This window comes from Plecotus auritus, assembly GCF_963455305.1.
Source record: "Plecotus auritus genome assembly, chromosome: 8".
NCBI classification, from domain to species: domain Eukaryota; kingdom Metazoa; phylum Chordata; class Mammalia; order Chiroptera; family Vespertilionidae; genus Plecotus; species Plecotus auritus.
Window position 1 is genome coordinate 1,965,626 of NC_137782.1, and position 25,380 is coordinate 1,991,005.

At 49.2% G+C, this 25,380-nt stretch overlaps 1 protein-coding gene across 1 annotated transcript in view; it reads left to right on the top strand.

Annotated features, from left to right (window-relative positions):
• Positions 1–1,374: 1,374 nt before the first annotated feature.
• Positions 1,375–25,380, top strand: part of PSMA8 (proteasome 20S subunit alpha 8) — a gene marked incomplete at both ends in the record, with an annotated part of 29,192 nt that continues 5,186 nt past the window's right edge. Inside the window, 4 exons of the mRNA XM_080685716.1 lie at positions 1,375–1,476; positions 10,201–10,327; positions 13,882–14,006; positions 19,101–19,223. Of these exons, the coding sequence (XP_080541842.1) occupies positions 1,375–1,476; positions 10,201–10,327; positions 13,882–14,006; positions 19,101–19,223 (477 nt within the window). The remainder of the gene's footprint in view (positions 1,477–10,200; positions 10,328–13,881; positions 14,007–19,100; positions 19,224–25,380) is intronic.

A 25,380-nucleotide genomic window follows, 5' to 3' on the forward strand; every position in this document is an offset into this window, starting at 1 on the left:
TCGGCAAACCGCGGCTCGCGAGCCACATGCGGCTCTTGGGCCCCTTGAGTGTGGCTCTTCCACAAAATACCACGGCCTGGGCGAGTCTGTTTTGAAGAATTGGCATTAGAAGAAGTTTAAGTTTAAAAAATGTGGCTCTCAAAAGAAATTTCAATCGTTGTCCTGTTGATATTTGGCTCTGTTGGATAATGAGTTTGCCGACCACTGTGCTATAAAATAAGGACTCGGCGTGCAGGCCGTGGCACTGCCTCTCCATCAGAGCGGACAGCGCGCAACCCAGACCCAGCTTTCTTCTCTCGTCTGTCTTTTCCCAATCCTTCCCCGGCCCCTCTCAGGCTCACCGAACCTGGCTGAGCTGACTCCACACGTATGGCACCCAACTGGGGCTGAGTATGCCATGGCCGGGCCAGCTTGGCACCCCAAGAGCTGGAAACAGCCCAAGTGCCCATCAGTAGATGAGGGGATAGAAAAGCTGTGGGACAGCCCTAACCGGTGTGGCTCAGTGGATAGAGCGTCGGCCTGCGGACTGAAGGGTCCCGGGTTCGATTCCGGTCAAGGGCATGTAACTTGGTTGCGGGCACATGCCCAGTGGGGAGTGTGCAGGAGGCAGCTGATCGATGTTTCTCATCGATGTTTCTAACTCTCTATCCCTCTCCCTTCCTCTCTGTGAAATATCAATAAAAATACGTTTAAAAAAAAAAAAAAAAAGCTGTGGTACAGCCCAGCCGGTGTGGCAGGGTGGTTGAGCCTGGACCTGTGGACCTGGAGGTCAGGGCTGGATTCCAGGGTCAGGGCGCATGCACAGCTGCCCCCTGGAGTGGGATGGAGCAGGAGGCGGCCGTCCATGAATCTCTCTCATCACTGATGTTTCTCTCTTCCTCTCTGAAATCCATAAAGGCATGTTAAAACAATAAACATTGATGATGCTTCCTGCACGCCCCCGCGGGGAGTCCAGCCGGCAACCCAGGCATGTGCCCCGCGGGGAACAGAACCAGGACGCCCTGGTTCAGAGGTCACAGGCCCGGCCACACCCCCATCCGCACCCCCATCTTGATGTGTGTTTCTACCCGGGGATCACACACCACCTGGGCCCACGGCCTGGTGAGGAGCCGGAGCGGAGCCCAGCCCCCGCCCCCCGAGGGCAGCAGCGGGGGCTCCACCAGCCGCGCCCACAGCCCGGCCCCCGGGGTGGGGGTGGGGGGCACCAGGGCTCCTCCCCTCCCCCCACCCCACCCCCGCCCCCACGTGCAGAGAGCAGGCGGGCACTTCCGCGGATCCCCATCACGTACTTCCGGCTCGCACGTGGCGGGAGCGGTTCCTCGAGGCCCGCGCGGTGGATTCCCGACGCCCCGAGGACATCGCCGCGGCCCTGCGATGGCGTCGCGCTACGACCGGGCCATCACCGTCTTCTCCCCGGACGGGCACCTGTTCCAGGTGGAATACGCGCAGGAGGCGGTGAAGAAGGGCTCCACCGCGGTGAGCAGCCCGCCCGCCGGCCCGTGCCCGGCCCTCGGCCCCGCGGCGCCACGCGGCCTGGGGGACAGGGGCCTGTGCGATGGCGTCGGGCCTGTTGTTGAGGGAAGAGGACGAGGACTCGCTGCCAGGGATGGTCCCCGCGGGCGGGTTTCACAGCCTCTGTGTGCGCCTGCCCTGTTTAACGACAGCCGCGTGCGTGCGTGCTGCGTGTGCGTGTGTACGTGCTTGTGTATGCGTGCGTGTGCGTGTGTGGTGCGTGTGTGCGTGCTTGTGTATGCGTGCGTGCGCGTGTGTGGTGTGCGTGCTGCGTATTCGTGGGTGCATGCGTGCGGGTGCGTATGTGCGTGTTTGTGTTCTGTGTGCGTGCTGCGTATGCGTGCGTACGTGTGGGTGCGTGTTTGTGTTGTGTGGGTGCGTGCTGCGTCTGCGTGTGCGCGTGCGTGCGTGTTTCAGGATCCGGCTGTACGAGCACTCACGCTGTGCGAGCACTCACGCTGTGCGAGAATAGGAAAGACACGTTCAGCCTCCAGCACGTGGGCGTGGCCCCCTCCTGGGGTGCAGACCCCTCCTGGGGTGTGGGGCCCCCCCTGGGGTGCAGACCCCTCCTGGGGCGCGGGGTCCTCCTGGGGTGTGGGGCTCCCCCTGGGGTGCAGACCCCTCCTGGGGTGCAGACCCCTCCTGGGGCGCGGGGTCCTCCTGGGGTGTGGGGCTCCCCCTGGGGTGCAGACCCCTCCTGGGGCGCGGGGTCCTCCTGGGGTGTGGGGCCCCCGCTGGGTGCAGACCCCTCCTGGGGCGCGGGCCCCCCCTGGGGTCACTGACGGCGGGAAAGCAGGCTCCTCCCGGGCCGGCCTTCGCTGTGATGATAATGACGCTTTAAAGCGGATCGCGGCCAGAAACGGACTCTGAACGTAAAAGTAAACCCTGTGGCGAGGATTGGACTTTCCACGTATCAAACACTCTGCTTGTTAAAAAGCGTTGTCCTAATATGTGCACCCCAGTGTTTGGTGTCAGCCCCCACCAGCTCCTGTCTTTTGCCCCTTTGTGTGTGTGTGTGTGTGTGTGTGTGATTTTTAAATAATTCTGAAAGTCTTTGAGAGATGATGCCCTTCTTTAAATTTACCGACCCGCATTTCTGAAAAACGCTTCAATACTCAGCGTAGCTGTAATGCTCCTGCCAAGTTTTAGTTTATGTTTACTAACTGTATGTCTTATAAAAATTAAAATGACAAAAATGCTCTGGAGACCAAAGATGGATTATCCCGAATCTTCCAAGTCCGAGCCTTCAATCCAGAAGGATCGGGGTTTTTCAATCTCTCAAATTTCACGAGGCCGTTTGTTGTGCATTTTGGAAGGTGAGACACCAGCTCCGAGGATGCCCAGTTCATTTCTAAAGGTCGCAGTGTCTGTATGTTGCCTCGCTTTCCATACCAACTTAGTTATGGGAGGAAATAATTCAATTTTATTATAAATCTATCAAAGGTAACGTGGTAAAAAAAACCCAAAACACTGGAAAGAATCTTATCATTTTTTTAAAGTATTTTTCTATGTAATGGGGCCCACGCGTTTTGCTTCTTTTTTGTACGTAATTTTTTTTAGAATTGTAAATTTAAGAAAAGCCTGATGCGGCTTAAACCAAAAGGGTACCATCTTGATAAAAACAAAAAGTTCTCTAGTCCCCAGCATGGCATGAAGCAGATGGTTAGAAAGTAACGCCCAGGCTTCAGAGCCTGCGATGAAGGGAGCGATGGGAGGAGGCTAGGTGCGATGAGAAACCGCTGGCTCCGTTGAAACGTCGTAGAGCGCTGCAGAGCTGACGGATGGTTCCCTGTAACGAGCTGTACAAGGGTACGGGTGTAAAAATACCTGGGGGGGCCTTTTCAAAGACACGTCGGAAGGATGAGACGCTTTTGTTTCAGGGTCCTGGAATTACAGTTTGCATCTTTGTATGGAGTTACTGCGTTTCCTTGAGCGTGCCATGACCTTCTACATGGGGTCAAGTTTACACGGACACTTGTTTGTTAAAACGTGTCACAAAGTAACCTGTCTGTAGATGACATTTGCCGTGATGAGTATAAATAAGCCAGCGTTAACCAGTTCTGACCAGTATGTGAACAGGCTGTCATTCGGTCAGACAGCAAGGCCGTGGGCCTCCGTGACAAGCGGTGGGTGTACCGCCTTCTCGGTGACCGTTTTACAGCCGAAGTGAGACCGGGGGCCTGTTTCCTTTCTGTTCCCTTTTCTGTAAAGGAAAACCGTCTTTGAGTAACAGTTTGGAGCGGTAATACCTTTCTCCTTGGGAAAAATAGGAACCCTTCCCAACACTCTCATGAAAAAGATACGACTTATCATCATTCCTCCTCCTGTCCTTTCCCTGACCCTGAACCTGTAATGAGCTCCATATTCCCTACTTTATCAAAGCTCAGCTCCACCGGCTGACCATCAGAGTCTTCCATAACCTTCCCCGCCCGCTTCAATGGAGGGCAGCTTCCTGGTCTCACTGAGCCACGCTCTGCCCCCCCCCCCCCGCCCCCGCGGGAGGGGAGGGGAGAGAAGGGGAGGGGAGAGGAGGGGAGGGGAGAGGAGGGGAGGGGAGGGGAGAGAAGGGGAGGGGAGGGGAGGGGAGGGGAGGGGAGGGGAGGGGAGGGGAGGGGAGGGGAGGAGAGGAAACACTTCCTTCGGCCGCTCTCTCGCTTTACGGTTCCTCCCAGTCATGCCGTCTCCTTCATGAAGCCATCTCTGACCCACTCCCCTCATGGTGGATCCTTTTCTTCGGAATTTATCATCTGTAACACAGAGCACCAGACAGCATTTGCTGCTTGGCCTCACCTTCCCTGTAATTTCAGGAATCTGTAACAGCCTCCTCGCACCAGCTGGGCCGGAAGATCTGTGAGAATTTGGATGGTGTCTTTTGTGTTTCTGCACGGTGTACCGTGGAGAGGCTGGGCAGGAAGTGAACTAAGGTTTAAGTAACATTTCCTTAGTATCGGGTATTTTTGTACATTACCTAATGTTAAGGAGAGCGTTTAATCCCCTTCTTACGGATGTGGAATCTGTGATTTGGAGCTTTCACAGTTTGATGAAGGTACCCCGCCGATGGAGCCCGTGGCCACACTTAAATTTTTCTTGTTCCAAAGCCTCCGCTTTTTGCATTGCATCGTGCAGTTTATTCAGTAAAATGTGTCTATTCGTTAGCTGTCATTATCATGCATATGGAATCAGACATGCATCATGGAAGGCAATTCACTTCTTTAAGCTTCAGTTTCTTTACAGTGAACTGGGCACCCAAACAGCACCTCCTCGTGGGGCTCAGGGACAGCTGAACGAAGCAATAATACGTGTGAAGTATCTTGCACAGTGTTTGGTTCACAGCAAGTAAATGGAAGCTATTATTACTGACTATCGCTCTGTCTCCTCTTTTTCCTTCAATTTTGTCTGTGGTCCTCCCAGCACATTCATTTCAGGACATTTTTGGTGAATACTTGCACCTGCCAAGCGTGGTTGTGGGCCCTCGTGTTCCATAGTAACACAGTAACTCCATGTCTGTCCATGGGGAGCTTACTATTTAGTGTATCCTCCCCCACCCCCCACCCCTTCTTAAAACCTGTGCCGACGGTCAAGTACATGAGTGTTCTTGAATACTCTTCTTCACTCGAGAAGGAAAAATAGACTATAGACTACGTACAAGCGAGCCTGCAACCTGGAGGCGCCGCAGGGACCTACGTATAGTCTACTTTGGCTCGACACCGGAGGAGGCGGGTGAAAACCACATTGCTGTGAGCTGAGGGGTGATGATAATATTTGGCTTTTAAAGAACTGAGTGAAAAAGGCAGTATTGAAGGGACGTGGTCTTTAAGATTTTGTTTAATATGAGAGAGACTGTAGCATATGTTTCAATGTTGGTGAGATAAAACCAGCATATAAAGTTGAGGTTTATTTGTTTTTTAGGTTAATTTGATTTTAACATTTTATTATAGAACTAGGGGCCCAGCCCTAACCGGTTTGGCTCAGTGGATAGAGCGTCGGCCTGCGGACTCAAGGGTCTCAGGTTCGATTCCGGTCAAGGGCATGTACCTTGGTTGCGGGCACATACCCGGTGGGGAGTGTGCAGGAGGCAGCTGATCGATGTTTCTCTCTCATCGATGTTTCTAACTCTCTATCCCTCTCCCTTCCTCTCTGTAAAAAATCAATAAAATATATTAAAAAAAAAAAAAAAAGAACTAGGGGCCCAGTGCACAAATTCATGCACCTTGAAAGGAACTGTGGGCAGCAAGGCTGTGGTGGGCACAGGGGTGGGTCTCGGCCCATCCTCTGCGCCCCCGCCCAGCCCCTCCCACCACGGCCTGGTCCCCTGTCTGCTGGCAGCCCCACTCCTGCCACCACCACTCGCACCCGCTGACGGCGTGGAGCAATTGATGCCAGCGCCAACAGCAGATGCAATGGGGCTGGCACTGGCAGCGGGTGAAGTGCCGGGCGGGACCACGGTGCACGGGAGGGAAGAATTTTCAGTAACCACCAGAGGCTCGCCCAGATGACAGCGACCGGCACCCCACCTTGGTCTGGTGCCCCCACTCACCTGCTCCACCATCCCGCCACAGCCGATGCCCGCATGTGCCCCCTGGTGGTCAGCGCATGTCATAGCAACCGGTGGTTGGGTTGTTAGGTTGATCGGTTGTTCTGCCATTCAGTCTATTTGCGTATCAGCGTTTGTGTTTTTTTAAAATATATTTTATTGATATTTTACAGAGAGGAAGGGAGAGGGATAGAGAGCTAGAAACATCGATGAGAGAGAAACATCGATCAGTTGCCTCCTGCACACCTCCCACTGGGGATGTGCCCGCAACCAAGGTACATGCCCTTGACCGGAATCGAACCCGGGACCCTTGAGTCCTCAGGCCGATGCTCTATCCACTGAGCCAAACCGGTTTCAGCTATCAGCGTTTTATATGTGTAGATATTCTAAACAAAAAGATATATAAAGGGTATAGTATAATGAACCTCTGTACACCAGCTCCAACAGTTGTCAACATTTTACTACTCTTTTTTTAATCTTTCCCAACTTTTCTCCCTTCCTAATGTAATTCTTTTTTGTAATTGATTTTGGGGGGTTGGAGTGGAGAGAAACATCAATCGGTTGCCTCCCACATGCACCCAGGACCCCACAACCTGGTATGTGCATTGACTGGGAATCAAACCTGCCACCTCTTGTTGTACAGGACGATGCTCCAACCAACTGAGCCACACCGGCCAGGGCCCCAGTGGAATACTCTGATTGCAGTTTTGTTGCCATCACTGCAGATTTACACGCAGTTGTAAGAAACTTGTGTACTTTGCCCATTTTCTGCCAATGGTAACAGTTCGCAGAACTATGGTTCAATCAGGATATTGATACTGATAAAAGCCACCTATTTCATCCAGATTTCTCCATTCTACTTGTAGTCCGTTGTGTGTCCATCGAGGTCTGCCCTATTTTATTGCCTGTGTATATTCGTGTGTCCACAGGCAGGACACGGGACAGTGTCCAGCTCCGAGGGAGTCCCTGCTGCTGCCTTCGGTGACCACACGCCTCTTCGCCCGCCTCTCGGTGCCACAGCCCTACTCCCTGGCACCCTCATCTGCCTTCACTTCTAATATTTTATCATCTCAAACGTCAGGCGTGGTGTCATGCAGTGTGGACCCTTTGGGGCTTCGCTTTCTGCCCTGGGGATCCCTCCGGTGTTGCGTGCCGCCGTGTTTGGCTGCCGGGTGTCCGTGGTTTGGGTGCATCACCCCTTAGCGGTGCCCTGGTGGAGGGCGTTTGGGTTGCTATGAAGAGATGCTGTGAACGTGCGTGGCAGGCTTCTGTGTGCACATGAGCGGTACTTCTCTGGTGTGAATGTCCAAGCGGGCCATGCCGGGCCGTATGGTCACTGCCGTTCGGTTCTGTAAGGCGTTGCCTCACCGCTGCTCAGAGGCTGCCCCATCGGACATTCCCCTGCAGTGAATTACCGCGCCTGCCGGTGAGACCCCGTCGTCCTGGTTTTGAGTCGCCATGGGCAGTTTTCTTATTTTTCTAGTGTGTGGTCCTTACAGACAGATTTTCAGATTTATCAGGTGTACGATCTTCCAATCCCTACTTTTCCCCACTTGAATATGTTTCCTTTACTCTTTTTGCCTTTTGGCTATTTTAACTGAGACATTTAAAAATTATTTCTTTAGAAAACTGTCTTTTGTTATTATCAATTTGTTGATTTCTCTCTAGTCATCAATTACTGCTTTTTCCTTATTTCTCCCCTTGAGCTGAGCTTAAGTATTTTTATCCCTTTTTTAACTTCTTGAATTCATTTTTAATTTGATTTTATAAAGTGAGATTAGGAATTTTCTTCTGAGCATCATTTTGTCCACATCCAAAAGCCTTTGCTGTTGGGACTTACATCACAAGCATTTTCTGGATAGTGTGTGGGGACAGGTTTGTTTTGTTTTGTTCTTCGGGAAGAAAAAGATGAATTTACAAACGCTTTGGGTTTGGGTCAGCCCTGTAGGGTGTGGGTCAGGGGATGGAGAGGAAGAGGGGTAGCCCGTGGGGACGGTGTGAGGGGGCAGGGACTGAGGTGGGGTTGTCTGGGGTGTCAGGCCCCAAGGGCTTTCACCGCACGCATGTTCAGCTCGCACTTCTGTGCCTCCTTCTGAGCCATGCAGATCTGCCACCTCCTCCCTCCCTCCTCCTCCCCCCTCCCTCCCCCCTCCCTCCCCCTCCCTCCCTAGGATGGACGGGCCACTTGTCACTCAGCCCTTCAGCAGGGACCTCTGCCCACAGCTCAGGGCTGTGGCACTGCCTGCAGAGGCGGCACACTCATGGCCCAACCTGTTGGCAGTTTTAATGTCTTCATTTAGTGGAAAATTGTTTAGGTGAGAGTTATAAAGCCTATTGTATTATCCCGTGACCCCTGACTTTAAGCTGATTTATTTCAGTTGGGGGGAAATATTGGGATTCTCTTTGCGTCCTAATACATGTTAAATTGCAATGCCCCATGACCTGATGAGAAGGCACGGTGCCGGTAGGGTGTGAAGGTCGCCATGTCTGTCATAGGAGGTGGACTTGGAGGGAGGGCTGCTGACGAGATAGGATGGTTCGGGAGCCTCTTGGCCTTGAATGACTTGAATGGAGTGAGGGAACCATTAGAACAAAAGCTTTCATACGTCACCTCTTTAATTGAACAAGTGTTTTGTTTAATTAAAAGATGTAATCGCAGGTCTAGGTCTGCATTTACCCTGTTCTGTATTTTCACTCCAAGAATGCTAAGCCACGCCCTGGCTGCATCTCTCAGTTGGTTGGAATGTCGTCCTGATGCACCAAGGTTGCAGGTTCAATCCCCTCGTCAGGGCACATACAGGAATCGACCAATAAATACATGAGTGGGCGGAACAACAAATTGATGTCTCTCTTTTTCTCTCTCTCTCTTCCTAAAATCAATCAAAAACTTTTTTTTTAAATATATTTTATTGATATTTTACAGAGAGGAAAGGAGAGGGATAGAGAGCTAGAAACATCGATGAGAGAGAAACATCGATCAGCTGCCTCCTGCACACCTCCCACTGGGGATGTGCCCGCAACCAAGGTACATGCCCTTGACCGGAATCGAACCCGGGACCTTTCAGTCCGCAGGCCGACGCTCTATCCACTGAGCCAAACCGGTTTCGGCAAAAACTTTTTAAAAAGAGTATGAATTTCAGAATACACCTTTTTGCCAGGTGTGTTGTATAAAACAGGACGATCTGGTCACACTTGGCCACAGGCAATCGAAAACACAAATACCAACATCGAAATAGATTACAGGGGTCCTCAAACTTTTTAAACAGGGGGTCAGTTCCCCGTCCCTCAGACCGTGGGAGGGCTGGACTATAGTTTAAAAAAAAACTATGAACAAATTCCTATGCGCACTGCGGGCCCGGGACGCGTCGGCTGCTAAGCAGGACAGGCAGCGGCCCCCGGCGGGCCGGATCCATGTCCTTGGCGGGCCGCCTGTGGCCCGCGGGCCGTCGTTTGAGGACGCCCGATAGAAGATCACTACTGTAACACAGAATTAAAATTCTCGTAGGTTACTCTTGAGGCCCTGAGACGAGGGCCGCTGCCCCAGAAGGCCCTGTTTGAGAACTACTGCCCTTTTCCGTTATTTGTGAGACTTCTCCCCAGTTCCTTCCCCAGGGGAGGGGTGGCGGGAGGAGCAGTGGTGATTCTTGTTGAGTTCCTGTTCGATGGAAGCTTTGTTTCTCAGTGATCCAGGGGCCGGCATTTGCGCTTTCTCTTGGCTGCTTGTGACCTCCAATCCCTGTCCCCCAAACGGTGACAGACACAGATGTACCTACTTAGCCTTCTAAGCTTGCTGCCACCTCCAGTGCTGGTCCTGCCTGCCCTCTGGAAGGACTCCACATGGATTCCCAGCTTCTTTCGTTTCGGTTCATGTTCTGTGTTTAGATAGCAGCTCTTCGGGTGTGTTGTCTGAGATTAAGCTGCTCAGTTTCAGCATTTGCGGGACAGTCTTCCCGTTTCCAGCTGTGTCTCCTCTTTGCCTTGAGTGTGAGTAATGGACTTCAGCAAGCCAGGTCGACGCAGCTGTCTTCTCAGAAGTCTGCTGTCTCGATTTTCCCGAACGTTTAAGGAAGAGCGTCTTTCCATAAGGCATGTGTTAGAATAACTTATTTAATGTTAAAACTGACAACTAATTCTGTTTTTTAATGATCTGACAGGTTGGAATTCGTGGTACCAACATAGTTGTACTCGGGGTGGAAAAGAAGTCAGTCGCCAAGCTCCAAGATGAGCGGACGGTGCGCAAAATCTGCGCCCTGGACGACCACGTGTGCATGGCTTTCGCAGGTACCTGTGGGCCCACGGGGTGGCACAGAGCATCGTGTGCGGCGGGCGGGTCACACGTGCTCCCCCACAGCTGTTGTGCTGCTGCATTTATACAACGTATGGCGCTCGCTCCTTTTCTCACTGAACACGAACAGGTACCCTGTCTTTTCCGGGAAAACCACAGCTCTGTGAACCACGATTTCTGACAGTTCGTTTTGATAAAACATAAATGTCAGAAGGTACACATTGTATTATCTTAAGTGTAATTTTAGGTAGCTGTGTTATTTTTAATTTTTTTATTTTGAAATAACTAGGTCAGGAAATTATAAAAAAGGACAAAAGTAGTCTCCTTTACCCAGTTTACCCCAAGGGTAACCTCGTCAGACCAGTAAATGGACATTGTTACAAGCCACAGATTTTTTTCAGATTTTACCAGTTTTACATGCACTCATTTGCATGTGTGTGTAGTTTTATTAGGCTTATCACATGTATAGACTCATGCACCATCACCACAATCAAGATACACAACGCTTACATTACCACAAGACTGCCGATGTGCCCTAACCGGTTTGGCTCAGTGGATGGAGCGTCGGACTGCGGACTGAAGGGTCCCAGGTTCGATTCTGGTCAAGGGCATGTGCCTTGGTTGCGGGCACATCCCCAGTGGGGGGTGTGCAGGAGGCAACTGATCGATGTCTCTCTCTCAGCGATGTTTCTAACTCTCTATCCCTCTCCCTTCCTCTCTGTAAAAAATCAATAAAAAATATTAAAAAAAAAAAAAAAGAATGAGGTTTTTTTTTTAAAAAAAAAAAAGACTGCCGATGCTCTCCCTCCTCCGTGTCACTAGCCTCTGGCGATCAGTGAGCTGTTCTCTTTTCCGTCTCTAATTTTGTCATTGTTGAGAATGCTGTGTGAATAGAATCATATGGCATAAAACCTTTTCATACAGGCTTTTCATTCAGCATAAACTGCAACATTAGTAGTAATAGTGATAGTATTAGTGGCAGCTAAAAAAGGAGGTGGTAGAATCTGTATGTATGGACATGAGAATCTGTATGTATGGACATGAGAAAGTATCCATAACATATGTTAAAAATAGTAAGTTACAAAAGAATATGTATGATACAGTTCTGTTTCTAACGCATAGAATTACATGGTACCTCTTATTCCTTCTGGTGGGGAATAAGAGCTACCTATCAGAGCACATATCATAAAGAAAGACAGTTCCATTTTGAAAAAAATCACATTCTTTTGTTGATGTTATTATATTCTTAATGTTTGAAAAACAGGCCTTAGGGGAAAAAAATCAAAGAATTTGAAAAAAAATTACTTCATGTACCATGTGGAATGCCACTGAATATAGAAATTTTACAATATGATAGTAGCTTCAATGTAAGTTTGTGGCATAAATTTAAAAGCACTGGACTGAGGACTCATTTATTCTATAATTGCTTATTTATAAACAAAGTGAAATTTCAATAATCTATTTTTTAAATATATTTTTATTGATTTCAGAGAGGAAGAGAGAGGAAAAGAGAGATAGAAACATCAATGATGAGAGAGAATAATTGATCGGCTGCCTCTTGCACACCCCCTACTGGGAATCAAGCCCGCAACCCAGGCCTGTGCCCTTGACCAGAATCTAACCTGGGACCCTTCAGTCTGCAGGCCGATGCTCTATCCACTGAGCCAAACCAGCTAGGGCTCAATACTGTCTTTAAATAGAATTTGTTCTCTTTTTCCTAGCCATTTAAAATGTATTGATTAGTATAATTGTTGCTTATTATGTTAAAAACAGACACACACACACACAACTATGATACTCATATGGTTTGGCAAATTTGTCACTGAATCAGTTTAGTACTACTTTCTAAGTATGCTACTTTTATGTTTCTCTACTTTTGGATCATATATATTGTAAATGGAAAATACTTAGAAATCTCCTTTCTGATCACATTTTCTAAATGAGTGAAGCTTTTAAATCTTAAGATAAACTAACTCAGTCTTTTTCCATTTCTTTTTTCTTTTTTTTTTTCAATCCTCACCTGAGGATATTTTTTCCATCGATTTCCAGAGAGAGTGGGTGGGGAGAGAGAGACAGAAACTTCCACATGAGAGAGACACATCGATTGGTTGCCTCCTGCACATGCCCCAACCAGGGCTAGGGAACCTGCAGCTGAGGTGCATGCCCTTGACCAGGAATCAAACTCGAGAGCCTTCGGTCCTCAGGCCAACACTCTACCCACTGAGCCCCACCAGCCAGGGTTGTTTCCATGTCTTTCTCTCAGATAGCCTCTGCAAAGAGAAGAGAGTCCGTTTCTCCTCCCTCTTCTCTCTGAGTGTGACTCGCCCGCTGCCCACGAGTGTGAGGGTGATTCCTAGCAGTGGCTATGCTGACAGCTTCTCGTTGTTGACTGGTGTTAGCCATCTTCTGGGACAGCAGTTCTTCTGGTTCCTAGAAACCTGATTTGAAGTGATGCCGAAGGGGACAAGAGTCCGTGACCACAGATACTGAGGGTTAGGTGAGGAAGGGATGTTTCAAAGGCTGTGAATGACCTTTGGGCAATGTGGTTGGAAGAGCGTGGGGAAGGAACCGGAGGCCATGGAGAGGTCAGAGGCCCAAGAAGTCCTAATGGAACAGAAATGTCCCCTGCACTGCATTTTCTGGGGCAGTTACTGAATTTCCTTACAGAGGTGTTGGGAGTTAATTACATGATGTTTTAGTATGATAAAAGCAAGGCATGTTTTCTTTTTCTGGTTTAACATTTTTTATTTTCCAATCCATAATCTTAGACAAAATGCTGAGAAATATTTCAGTTATATTGAATGAAGTTTGAATGCAGTGGATATGTGTTTGATAATGAAATGTAATGTTCATTGTTTTCATAAGAAGAAATCTAGCTTCATGGTTTAGGTCAGTGGTCGGCAAACTGAGGCTCGCGAGCCACATGCGGCTCTTTGGCCCCTTGAGTTTTTAGCAAAGGCCAGCTTAGGAGTACCCTAATTAAGTTAATAACAATGTACCTACATATATAGTTTAAGTTTAAAAAATTTGGCTCTCCAAAGAAATTTCAATCGTTGTACTGTTGATATTTGGCTCTGTTGACTAATGAGTTTGCCGACCACGGGTTTAGGTAATCAGTATATTGGTTTTGGAATCAGGATAGACCATCAACCTTTGAACAGTCTCCATTGATATCTCCCCCTGAAAAGGTTTTTAAAAATGTGACTACAGAGATTTTAAAAAGTTATTTTTAATAAACCCTAACAACCAGCCCATCTACTATGAATGAAACAGTTTTAACCTTTGGGAAATAGTTTACTTAACATCAGTGTTTAACCGTTATTCTTTAAAGTCATTTTCTTTAAAAAGTAAGTAAGAATGCATCAGGTTAAGCCCTGAAGGAAATGAATCAGAATGTCAGATAAGGGATTCACAAAGAATTTTACAGTCTTTATAATGGACATATATTGAGGAAAACAAAGGACAATATAAGAAAAATTTTGTGGTAGCTAAAACCCTTTTGACATTGAAAACGTCCTTCTTCCTTGTAATGGTTCAACCACTTTTACAGGACTGACCGCTGATGCTAGAGTGGTAATAACCAGAGCCCGTGTGGAGTGCCAAAGCCATAAGCTTACTGTCGAGGACCCAGTCACTGTCGAGTATATAACTCGCTTCATAGCATCCTTAAAACAGGTAAGCCAGGAGAGCAGCCGACGGCTTCACGTTTCTCCTTTACTGTTGTGGGTCTAGTCGTGCAAATACTTCAGCCATTTCGTCTACGAAATCTACAAGTTCTTTATTCTTTTTCACACGTCACACACTGTTACTGCAGTGGAACGGATTGATTGCATCACTAGGAATCTCAATCAGTATCAGTTGTGGGGATTATATTAAAACTAGAGGCTCTGTGCACAAAATCCGTGCACTCGGTGTGTGGGGGGGTGTCCCTCAGCCCAACCTGCGCCCTCTCGCAGTCCGGAGCCCTCGGGGATGTCCGACTGCCAGCTTAGGCCCGCTCCCCATGAGCCCGACTTCTGGCTGAGCGGCACTCCCCCTGTGAGAGCACACTGACCACCAGGGGGCAGCTCCTGCATTGAGCGTCTGCCCTCTGGTGGCCAGTGCACATCATAGCGACCAGTCATTCCGCCGATTGGTCGATTTGCATATTAGCCTTTTATTATATAGGATTAAAAAGATATGTTATACTTCTTTGCAAAATAAAAGAAAAATGAGAAACCAGTGCTAACGGTCCTTCAGGGATTTCTTCACTTCTGGGGACAGAGTAAGGAGCACCAATTTTTAGAGTTTACCAAAGCAATACCCACGATTCTTTCACCTGCAAACCTAACCACAACTGATAGTGTTCAGGTACAACTTTTGAATCCATGAGTAGGTACATTAATATTAAGTTGAATCATGATGTGTACAAATACGTTTTTCACTTATTATTTTACTAGAGGCCCGTTGCACGAAGAGATTCGTGCAATAGGCCTTCCTTCCCTTGGCTTCCAGCACCGGTTTTCCTCCAGCGCCTGGGACCCAGGCCGGAGTCTGCCTTCTTCGTCTTTGCTGCAGACCCCGGCTGGAGTCTGCCCTCTTCGTCTTCGCTGCAGGCTCCAGCCAGAGTCTGCCGTCTTTGTCTTTGCTACAGACCCCGGCTGGAGTCTGCAGTCTTCGTCTTCGCTGTGGCCAGAGTGCTGCTCCTGTAGATCCCTTCGCCCCCCCCCCCCCCGCCCTCCCTCTCATAGCAGGCGTCCTGCCCCGCCCGGCCACTCCGTGCCTGGAGCAGCTGGGCGGCTGCCATCTTTCTCCTTCTAATTTGCATATTCCCTCCTGATTGGCTGGTGGGTGTAGCAGAGTGATGGTTAATTTGCATGTTTCTCTTTTATTAGTGTAGATGAGCTTTTGTATATGTCAACAAAGTCCTTATATAACTCTATGCAGGCAGACCTCCTTTTATTGTTCCTCACTTTATTGCACTTTACAGAGTTGCGTTTATTATTAACTAGAGGCCCAGTGTACAAATTCGTGCACCAGTGTGAGAGGGCACAATTGGGGCCAGGGAGGGACGTGGGAGGGTGGCCAGCCGGGGAGGGACCGCGGGAGAGCTCCAGGGCACGTCCGGCCCATCTCACTCAGTCCCGATCATCCGGACCCCAGCAGCAAGCTAACCTACTGGTCAACTGTCTGCCCTCTGGTGGTCAGTGCACATCATAGTGAGCGGTTGAGCGGCCTTAGCATATCATTAGCATATTATGCTTTAATTGGTCGACCGGACACTTAGCATATTAGGCTTTTATTATATAGAATTGAAAGTAGGACCCTCCACCAACAAATAATTAAGACTTACTTTATTGTGATACTCTCTTTCTTATGGTGGTCTGGATATCTCAGAGGTATGCCTGTAAAATTGATTTTAGTTGCTGTCCATAATTATTTAGGATGTTTCTAGTTTATTTCATTTTCTCATTTCTTCTCTCACTTGCTGGTTCTCAAATTGCTACTTTAATAACATTATCTTTGAAACAGATTATATTCTTTTTAAATTATATTGGGTTCTTTTTTTAGATTATAATTGGTCTTTTTAAAATTTATTTTTATTGATTTCAGAGAGGAAGGGAGAGGGAGATAGAAACATCAATGATGAGAGAGAATCATTGATCGGCTGCCTCCTGCATGTCCAACACTGGGGTGGAGCCTGAAACCTGGGCATGTGCCCTGACAAGGAATTGAACTGTGACCTTCTGGTTCATAGGTCAACACTCAACCACTGAGCCACCCGGGTTGGGCAAGATTATAATTGGTTTTAAGACTTTTGTTATATATAGCTAAATTACTTTCTGAAAAAATTGAGCCAATTTTTACTATGCAATGAACAATGTATAAATGTACCCCAGAAGGATCATTAGCACTGGTTTTTCATTTTTCTTTTATTTTGCAAAGAAGTATAACATAGTTAGTGCTTTGGGCCAACTATTTAGCCTGTTTTGCCTTAATTTCCTTATTTATATAATGAGCATTACAGGAATACCTACTCTGTTGAGTTGGATTAAATGATTTAATACATTTAAAACATTTAGAATACTTTCTGGCTGGATTTTACCATTTGTCCACATAGAGATTTTTTAATAGACCATACTTTCTGTATATTAAAGTTTTAAATTACATACTTATTTTTAAGTTGCCCTATTTTTAAAATTTAATTTATGTTGCAGGAAAGTCCCACATTTTTATATGTTTTTGCTTTTTTTACTTGCTCTGCTTTTTCCAGAGTTTATAAAGGTAGGCACCAAAAAACAAGGTGTGGAACATTGTGTATATGAGATTCCCAGTTGTAATTTTTAGGTTTTCTTCTAGAAACATGGAGGTTATGTGTAGAACATTAGAAACACTAGAGGCCCGGTGCACGGAATTCGTGCAAGGGGCTTGGCCCTCGCAGCCACAGAGGCTTGCCTTGGCCCTCGCAGCCCCAGCTTCGTCCAGAAGGACGCCTGGAAGGACGTTCGGCTGCCCAGTCTAATTAGCATATTACGCTTTTATTATTACAGATTAGGGGCTCAGTGCATGGATTCATGCATCCTGAAAGGAACTGTGAGCCGTGAGGCTGCGGTGGGCACAGGGGCAGGTCTCGGCCCATCCTCCGCGCTGCCACCCACCCCCTCCTGCTGCAGCCATCCCACCCTCCCCCATCCCCTGTCTGCTGGCAGCCCCGCTCCCGCCACCGCCACCCCCACGCGCTGACAACGCCAGCCCCACTTGTATCTGCTGACGGGGCAGAGCTATTTGGGCCGGTGCCAGCAGCGGGTGTGAGCAGTGGCCGCTGGCCCGATCGCCCCTCAGGAGCAGGGGGAGGTGGAGAAACCCTCAAGGGCTATCAGGACCAGCGCCAGGCACCAGCAGCGGGTGTGAGCGGCAACTCCGGCGCCAGCAGCAGGTGCAAGTGGGGCCATCGCCGGCAGCAGGTGTGAGCGGCGGCTGCTAGCCCCGATCGCCCCTCTGGAGCAGGGGGAGGTGGATTGGGGCCGGCAGCCGCCGCTCGCACCTGCTGACGGTGCTGAGTGATCGGGGCTGGTGCTGGGTGCTGGCAGCAGGTGTGAGCGGCGGCTCCAACACTGGCAAGCGGGTACAAGCGGGGCCAACACTGGCAGCAGGTGCGAGCACCGGCAGGACCGCAGTGCGCGGGAGCAAAGAATTTTCAGTAACCACCAGAGGCTCGCCCCATGACAGCGACTGGCACCCCGCCTTGGTCTGGCGCCCGCTCACCTGCTCCACCATCCCACCGCGGTCAATGCCCACCATGTTCAGCACTCTGCCGCTTGTTGCCGAAGCCCGCCATGTTCTGTGCACGCCCCCTGGTGGTCAGCGCACGCATAGCGACCGGTTTTTCGGTGGTTCCGCCTTCAGTCTCTTTCATATTACGGTGTTATACATATAGATACATTTTAAGTCCGTAAGAGTGAAGTTGCCACTGAGGAGGGTCCTGGGTTCCGGTATTAAAGAGAGATGCTTTAGATACACCTTTGGTACTTAAATAGTTTTAACCATGTGCATGTATTACTTTTCGTTTTAAAAAGTGCTTGACTGAGCACATGAAGTAGAGGGTCTGTCCTCTAAGGTGTGTTTCCAAGCATCTTTTTATACGTTACTGTGATCTAGGAGCGTCAGGAGACACAGAGAAATTAGGACATAGCCCAGCCGTGGGCAAACTATGGCCCGCGGGCCGGATCCGGCTATTCTATCCGGTTCTCTTGCTCTCCCCTCCGCTCCTTTACTTTGAATTTATATTAGTTCACACAAACACTCCATCCATGCTTTTGTTCCGGCCCTCCGGTCCAGTTTAAGAACCCATTGTGGCCCTCGAGTCAAAAAGTTTGCCCACCCCTGACATAGACCCTACTTTAAAGGTGCACTTGTGTCTGTGTAGCCCATTGTTTGCATCCATAGTCGGAACGGGCTGTTGACACACAGACGTAATGGGGTGTAAGCATGTTTAGGGTACAGTGCTGTACCAGTCCGGAAGAAAGCTCCATGTAAAGCTAGTGGGGCCGCCGTGTTACACACGTTGCTGAGCCGCCTGCCGGGTGGCCTCCAGCTCCCTGTCAGGACCCCCCTGCACTTCTAGGGGCGCAGGCGCAGGGTGAGTGTGGGTTCCACTGCGGGATGGAGCTCAGATCCTGGCCCTCAGGGGGAAACACAGTTGGTTTCCAGGGCCCTGTTGACCGTGAGGAAAAAGCACGCTTTTCCTTTGGGAGAAACACAGAGCTCCTTGTTTTGCAGCGGGCAGTGTCTGGGTTGGTCTTGTGCAGAGTAACTTAGTGTACGGTGGACAATATACTTGGCAATGGTAGCACCCAGAAAAACACTTGATAGCAGTAGTGTCGTGTAGGAATGCTTGATGATGACAACAATTGTGTCTCTCACGGTAGCGGAGGAGTGACCTAAAGCACAGCTAACTGAAACCAGCTTTCCAGGAGCCAGGCGGGGCGAGGCACACAGCTCTCTGCTCTGCCACAAAGGCTCAGTCTTGTTAGGTTACCCAGCTGTGCGTCGGCCAACAGGAAAACAACAGCAAGCCACGTAGAGGTAAACTTAGAACATGCTTTATAGACTATGTACATTTTAAAATTTCTTTATGGATTTGAGGTTAGTCCAGAAAGTGAGGGAGGAGAATCGGAAAGATGTACAGAATGAGATACACAGAATAAAGAAGGTGTTACTTGGTAAGTAATAGAATGGCCTTTGCATGGCCTATAGAGAAAGTAACTACCGAAACATTTTATTTTTCAGAAGTACACTCAGAGCAATGGACGAAGACCTTTTGGCATTTCTGCCCTAATTGTAGGCTTCGACGACGATGGTATCCCGAGACTGTATCAGACCGATCCCTCTGGTACTTACCACGCCTGGAAGGTGAGCCAGGAGTTTGTAATGTGTTGAGAGAAGTTGAGTAGATGTCTTCACTGTACATGCTTTATCGCTTCCAGGGCATGATGAGAATCACGTTACATTAAAATATTGGCGGTGGTAGGAACTTGATGTAACCATTTAGCTAGTCGGCGATTACGGTGGTTTCTGGTGGACAGAGAAACACTTGGGCTTCTTAGTCACAGGGTTTTCCTTTACGTTTGGAAAGACGTGACAAACCCAAGTGTATACGAACGGGCAGGTGAGAAATACCCCGTTCCCGCTCATCGCCATCCTTCCAGTGACGACTGCGTCACGTGGCTGCTGCTCTGGGGAGAGCATGTGTCTTTCTGCTTTTAGTGAAGCTTGAAAGAGCCTAGCCCAGCCGTGGGCAAACTACGGCCCGCGGGCCGGATCCGGCTGTTCTATCCAGTTCTCTTGCTCTCCCCTCCGCTCCTTTACTTTGAATTTATATTAGTTCACACAAACTCTCCATCCATGCTTTTGTTCCGGCCCTCCGGTCCAGTTTAAGAACCCATTGTGGCCCTCGAGTCAAAAAGTTTGCCCACTCCTGGCCTATAAGATCCACACTGAACCCCCCAGTGCATTCTCTCTTCTCGGAGTCAGCGCGCCCCAAACTGTGAGCTCATTCCCATGTGTCCGTACATCCAGTGACGTCCTCACGATCCCTGGGGTGCAGCTTCCTACTTGTTCGGTTGGTTTTGAGTCGCCGTTCTTCTTTCAGCGCCCAGCTGCCTGCTTGGTTTAATGGTGCACTTCAGTCCCATGGTGCCTAAATCGAGGGCCAGACGACACCAGTGAGGTGTTCGGAGATGAAGTTTTGTATATTCTTATACGTAAGAATAAGACTACACCACAGAATCTAGAATAAGTGATTTTGACTATTAAACGTTTAAATACTGCCCTGTCAGGACCCGGCGTGGCTCAGCGATTGAGTGTCGACCTATGAACAGGAGCTCATGGTTTGATTCCCGGTCAGGGCACAGGCCCAGGTTGTGGGCTCCATCCCCAGTGGGGGGTGTGCAGAAGGCGGCTGATCCCTAATTCTCTCTCATCATTGATGTTTCTATCTCTCTCTCCTCTCCTTTCCTCTCTGAAATCAATAAAAATATTTTTAAACAGTTTAAATACTTAGGCTTTAAAATAATTTTATGAGCAGTTTATTTTACTATTATTAACATCCAGATAAATTATTCAGAAATCTTGCCTTGATTTTTAAGCCTGTATTAACTAACGTATTTTATTTGAGCTGACCACACTCATACTATTTATAAACCAATGAACCAATCCAGTGAAACAGTGGCTTATATTCTTACCACAGAGATCGGGATACTTGTGTTAGCTGCACGTCCTTTAAGCTACCTGCACAGTCTCATGGGCAGTCAGAGGCTATGAGCTTACGAGCTGCAAATACCAGGCTTGTTCCTGCCAGTGATAAACCTGTACATGTGCTAGGGTTCTCGTGCCTCCAGACCTCTGCCCTAAACAAAACGAATGGTTACACTGAATCTCTCTGAATACGTTGACGTCTGCGGTCTTCTGTTTGCATTGATCATGACGTCATCACTCTTCATTTCAGGTTCATAACAATTTCCACATTTATGTAATTTTCCATTTTATTTTGGTTGCTCCCTGAGGTCACACAGAGAAGCATTTTTTATTTCAAAGTCAATGGACATGGGCAATAGGGTAGTGAAAAACGGGGGGGAGGAGGGAGTAGAAATTGGAAGGAGGAGGGATGGGAAGGAAATGGGAAATATCTGGAATACTATAAACAATAAAAACAAAAAAATAAAAGATCTGAAAAAAAAACTCCGTGAGAGAGAAACCAAGATGGCGGCATAGGTAAATACCTGAACTTGCTGCCTCGCACAACCACTTCAAAACTACAACTAAAAGACAAAACGGACATCATCCAGAACCACAGGAAGGCTGGCTGAGTGGAAATTCTACAACTAGAAGGCAAGAGAAAAGCACACTGTGACTCAGAGGAGGTGCAAAAGGCAGAGGTACTGAGGTGCGCACACGGAGAGGACTGGCAACTGAGTACGCGGCTGGCTTTCTCAATCAGGAGGGAACCCACAAGCTCCCGACTGCGCTGAACTCCAATTCCAGGTGAGACTCTGGGGACCCAGACTCATACAGGGAGAAACTAGACTGTCTGGCTTTGGGCGGAACTCGAGGGCGGCTTTCTCTCAGAGGTGCTTGCAGCGATTACCAAGGGCACTGAGACCCGGGGGCCTCTTAGGGCAGGGCTGACGGGAAGCCATTGCTGTTTGCTCCGCCCTGAGACCCCACCCCACCCAGGCTGTGCGCAGAGGCTTTTGCATATGAATGGCAGGGTCCTTTGAAATCTAAACTTACCTAACAAACTGCAGCTGAGTCAGAGACCCAGAACATCCAAAAGAAGGCCCAAGGCCCTGCAGCAGCTTGCATTGCTTCACAGCTGGGCCTCATATGGGCACCTCCAAACCCCAAACAAAGAGGAGGAATCTGCAGATCTCTCCGTAGCTCCTGCTGGGTGGCCTCAGGCAGAGGCTAAATTAGCACCTCCTTGGAGATCCAAGAGCCAGTGTACCCAGGGGTCAGAGTAGGACCATCCAGATTACAACTCCTCAGATCCATAAGGGACACATGCAGGGGGCAGATTCAGTGAGCACCAAATCTGCATTGAAGCAAGTCTTGCCTCATAAGGGTGTCTCCAGCACAGAAGTTCTCCCATAGCAGACACAGCTGATCTTCACAGCCAGTTGGCCTGGAGGTCAATTCCCCCCAGTGATACCAACAACAATCAAGGCTTAACTACAACAAGACTGTGCACACAGTGCACAAAGGGGTGCACCAAGAGTGTCCACCTCAGGTAACTGGGGAGGCTGAGCCACTGGGCCCTATAGGACACCTACCACACAAAGCCACTCTATCAACTCAGGGAAGCAGCCAAAATGCGGAGACAAAGAAACAGATCACAAATGAAAGGAATGGAGGAAAGCAAACAACTGGTATAGAGTTCAAAACCACGGTTATAAGGTTTTTCAAGAATTTTCTAGAAACTGCTGATAAATTTAGTGAGACCCTTGAGTATATGAAAAAGGACCAACTAGAAATTAAGCATACACTGACTGAAATAAAGAATAATATACAGAGACCCAACAGTAGACTAGAGGATCCCAAGAATCAAGGCAAAGATTTGAAATACAAAAAAGCAAAAACACCCAACTGGAAAAGAAAAAAGAATCCAAAAATATGAAGATAGTGTAAGGAGCCTCTGGGACAACTTCAAGCATACCAACATCCGAATTATGGGGGTGCCAGAAGAAGAGAGAGAGCAAGATACTGAAAACCTATTTGAAGAAATAATGACTGAAAACTTCCCCAACCTGCTGAAAGAAATAGACTTACAAGTCCAGAAAGCGCAGAGAACCCCAAACAAAAGGAATCCAAAGAGGACCACATCAAGACACATCATAATTAAAATGCCAAGAGCAAAAGACAAAGAGAGAATATTGAAAGCAGCAAGAGAAAAACAGTTAGTTAACTACAAGGGAGTACCCATATGACTGTCAGCTGATTTCTCAACAGAAACTGTGCAGGTCAGATGGGAGTGGCAAGAAATATACAAAGTGATGAACAGCAAGAACCTACAACCAAGATTACTCTACCCAGCAAAGCTATCATTCAGAATTGAAGGGCAGATAAAGAGCTTCACAGATAAGAAAAAGCTAAAGGAGTTCATCACTGCCAAACCAGTATGATATGAAATGCTGAAAGGTATTCTTTAAGAAGAGGAAGAAGGAGAAAAAGGTAACGATTAAAATTATGAACAAATACATATCTATCAACAAGTGAATCTAAAAATCAAGTGACTAAAAAATCTGATGAACAGAATAAACTGGTGAATATAATAGAATCAGGGGCATAGAAAGGGAGTGAACTGACAATCCTCGGTGGGGGAAAGGGGTGTGGGGGCTGCGGGAAGAGAGTGGACAAAAATCATACACCTATGGATGAGGACCGGGAGGCGTAAGGGCATGGGGTGAAGTGGGAATCGGGTGGAGGGGCGCTATGGGGCGGGGTGGGGGGGAAAAAAGAGGAACAACTGTAATAATCTGAACAATAAAGATTTATTTTAAAAAATGTTCATTGAAAGACAAAAAAAAAAAAAAAAAAAAAAAAAAAAGCCAGGAGACTCTCCTAGCTCAAGGGAGACTAAATGGCCAAGGTCTTTGATTGGCTCCTCGAGGGGGAAGCAGTCATAGCCAGAGACATTAAGCACAATAGGCAATGGTATGCATCAGCCTTCAGTCTTGGGGATGTGGAATTACAGTGTTATGTTTTAAAATATATTTCTTTATTGATTTCAGAGAGGAAGGGAGAAGGAGAGAGAGATAGAAACATCAATGATGAGAGAGAATCATTGATCGGCTGCCTCCTGCACGCCCCCGACTGGGGATCGAGACCACAACCCGGGCATGTGCCCTTGGCCGGAATCGAACCTGGGACCCTTCGGTCCACAGACTGACGCTACAGTGTTATATTTTAAAAATCCCTGTTTTAAGGGAATTGATAGAAGTATTTAGGGGCAAAACGTTATGACATCTTCAACTTCAACATAAGCATGCATATATGTGTGTAAGTAAACGGAGAGAGAGAAAACAAATACCTCAAAATGTTAACTTATGAATCCAGGCATAAAGGCACCTAGTAGTTCATTGTTCTCTCAACTTTTCAGAGGCTTGAAATGGTCAGGTTAGAACATTGAGGAAAGAGAATAGTAAGGAGGAGGAAGTGACGGCTCCTTTAAGAAGTTCAGCTATAAAGGGGAGCAGGGAAATGGAACAGCAGCTACAGGAGAATGTGGGTTCAAGGAAGGTGTTTTTGTAAGACTTGACAATGTACAGGATTCGTTTAGTCAGCAACAGCATGAAGCTCGTAATGTGGGTGGACGCTGAGCAGAGAACTCACATGCTAGCGGCAGCAGGGAGAGAAGTAATGTACAGCATGTTGGACTGTGGTGGTATCACGTGCCACCCAGGTGTGGGTCCCCAGGTGTGGGTCCCCAGGTGTGGGCCCCAGGTGTGGGTCCCCAGGTGTGGGCCCCCAGGTGTGGGCCCCAGGTGTGGGTCCCCAGGTGTGGGCCCCCAGGTGTGGGCCCCAGGTGTGGGCCCCCAGGTGTGGGCCCCAGGTGTGGGCCCCCAGGTGTGGGCCCCCAGGTGTGGGCCCCAGGTGTGGGTCCCCAGGTGTGGGCCCCCAGGTGTGGGCCCCCAGGTGTGGGCACCCAGGTGTGGGCACCCAGGTGTGGGTCCCCAGGTGTGGGCACCCAGGTGTGGGCCCCCAGGTGTGGGCCCCCAGGTGTGGGTCCCCAGGTGTGGGTTCCCAGGTGTGGGCATCCAGGTGTGGGTCCCCAGGTGTGGGCACCCAGGTGTGGGCCCCCAGGTGTGGGCATCCAGGTGTGGGCATCCAGGTGTGGGTCCCCAGGTGTGGGCACCCAGTTGTGGGTCCCCAGGCGTGGGCCCCCAGGTGTGGGTCCCCAGGTGTGGGTCCCTAGGTGTGGGCCCCCAGGTGTGGGCCCCCCAGGTGTGGGCCCCCCAGGTGTGGGCCCCCAGGTGTGGGCCCCCAGGTGTGGGTCCCCAGGTGTGGGCCCCCAGGTGTGGGCCCCCCAGGTGTGGGCCCCCAGGTGTGGGCCCCCAGGTGTGGGTCCCCCAGGTGTGGGCCCCCAGGTGTGGGTCCCCAGGTGTGGGCCCCCAGGTGTGGGCACCTAGGTGTGGGCCCCCAGGTGTGGGCCCCCAGGTGTGGGTCAGGAGCCGCAGCATCGGCATCACCCAGTGCAGCTGGAAATGCAGGATAGCAGCGCCCTCAGACCCGCTGAGCCAGGAGCGCTGTCTTACCAAGATGCCCATATAATCCTGCCCCGGTGGCAACCTCAGAAGTACCGCCCTAGAGAAGCAGAGTCAGATGGGGGCTGAGGAGCGGGAGGAGGAGGTGCGGTTCTGAAGAGGGAGTCTGGGAAGCAGAGGGTTTGAGCAGAGGCCTGAAGGAAGTGAGGGAGCAAAGTGTGGACATGGCTGGGGTCCCAGACGGGGCGCAAGTGCAGATGCCCTGCATTGCGGCTTCCTGGTGTGTGTGGGGTAGAGGGCGGCAGGAG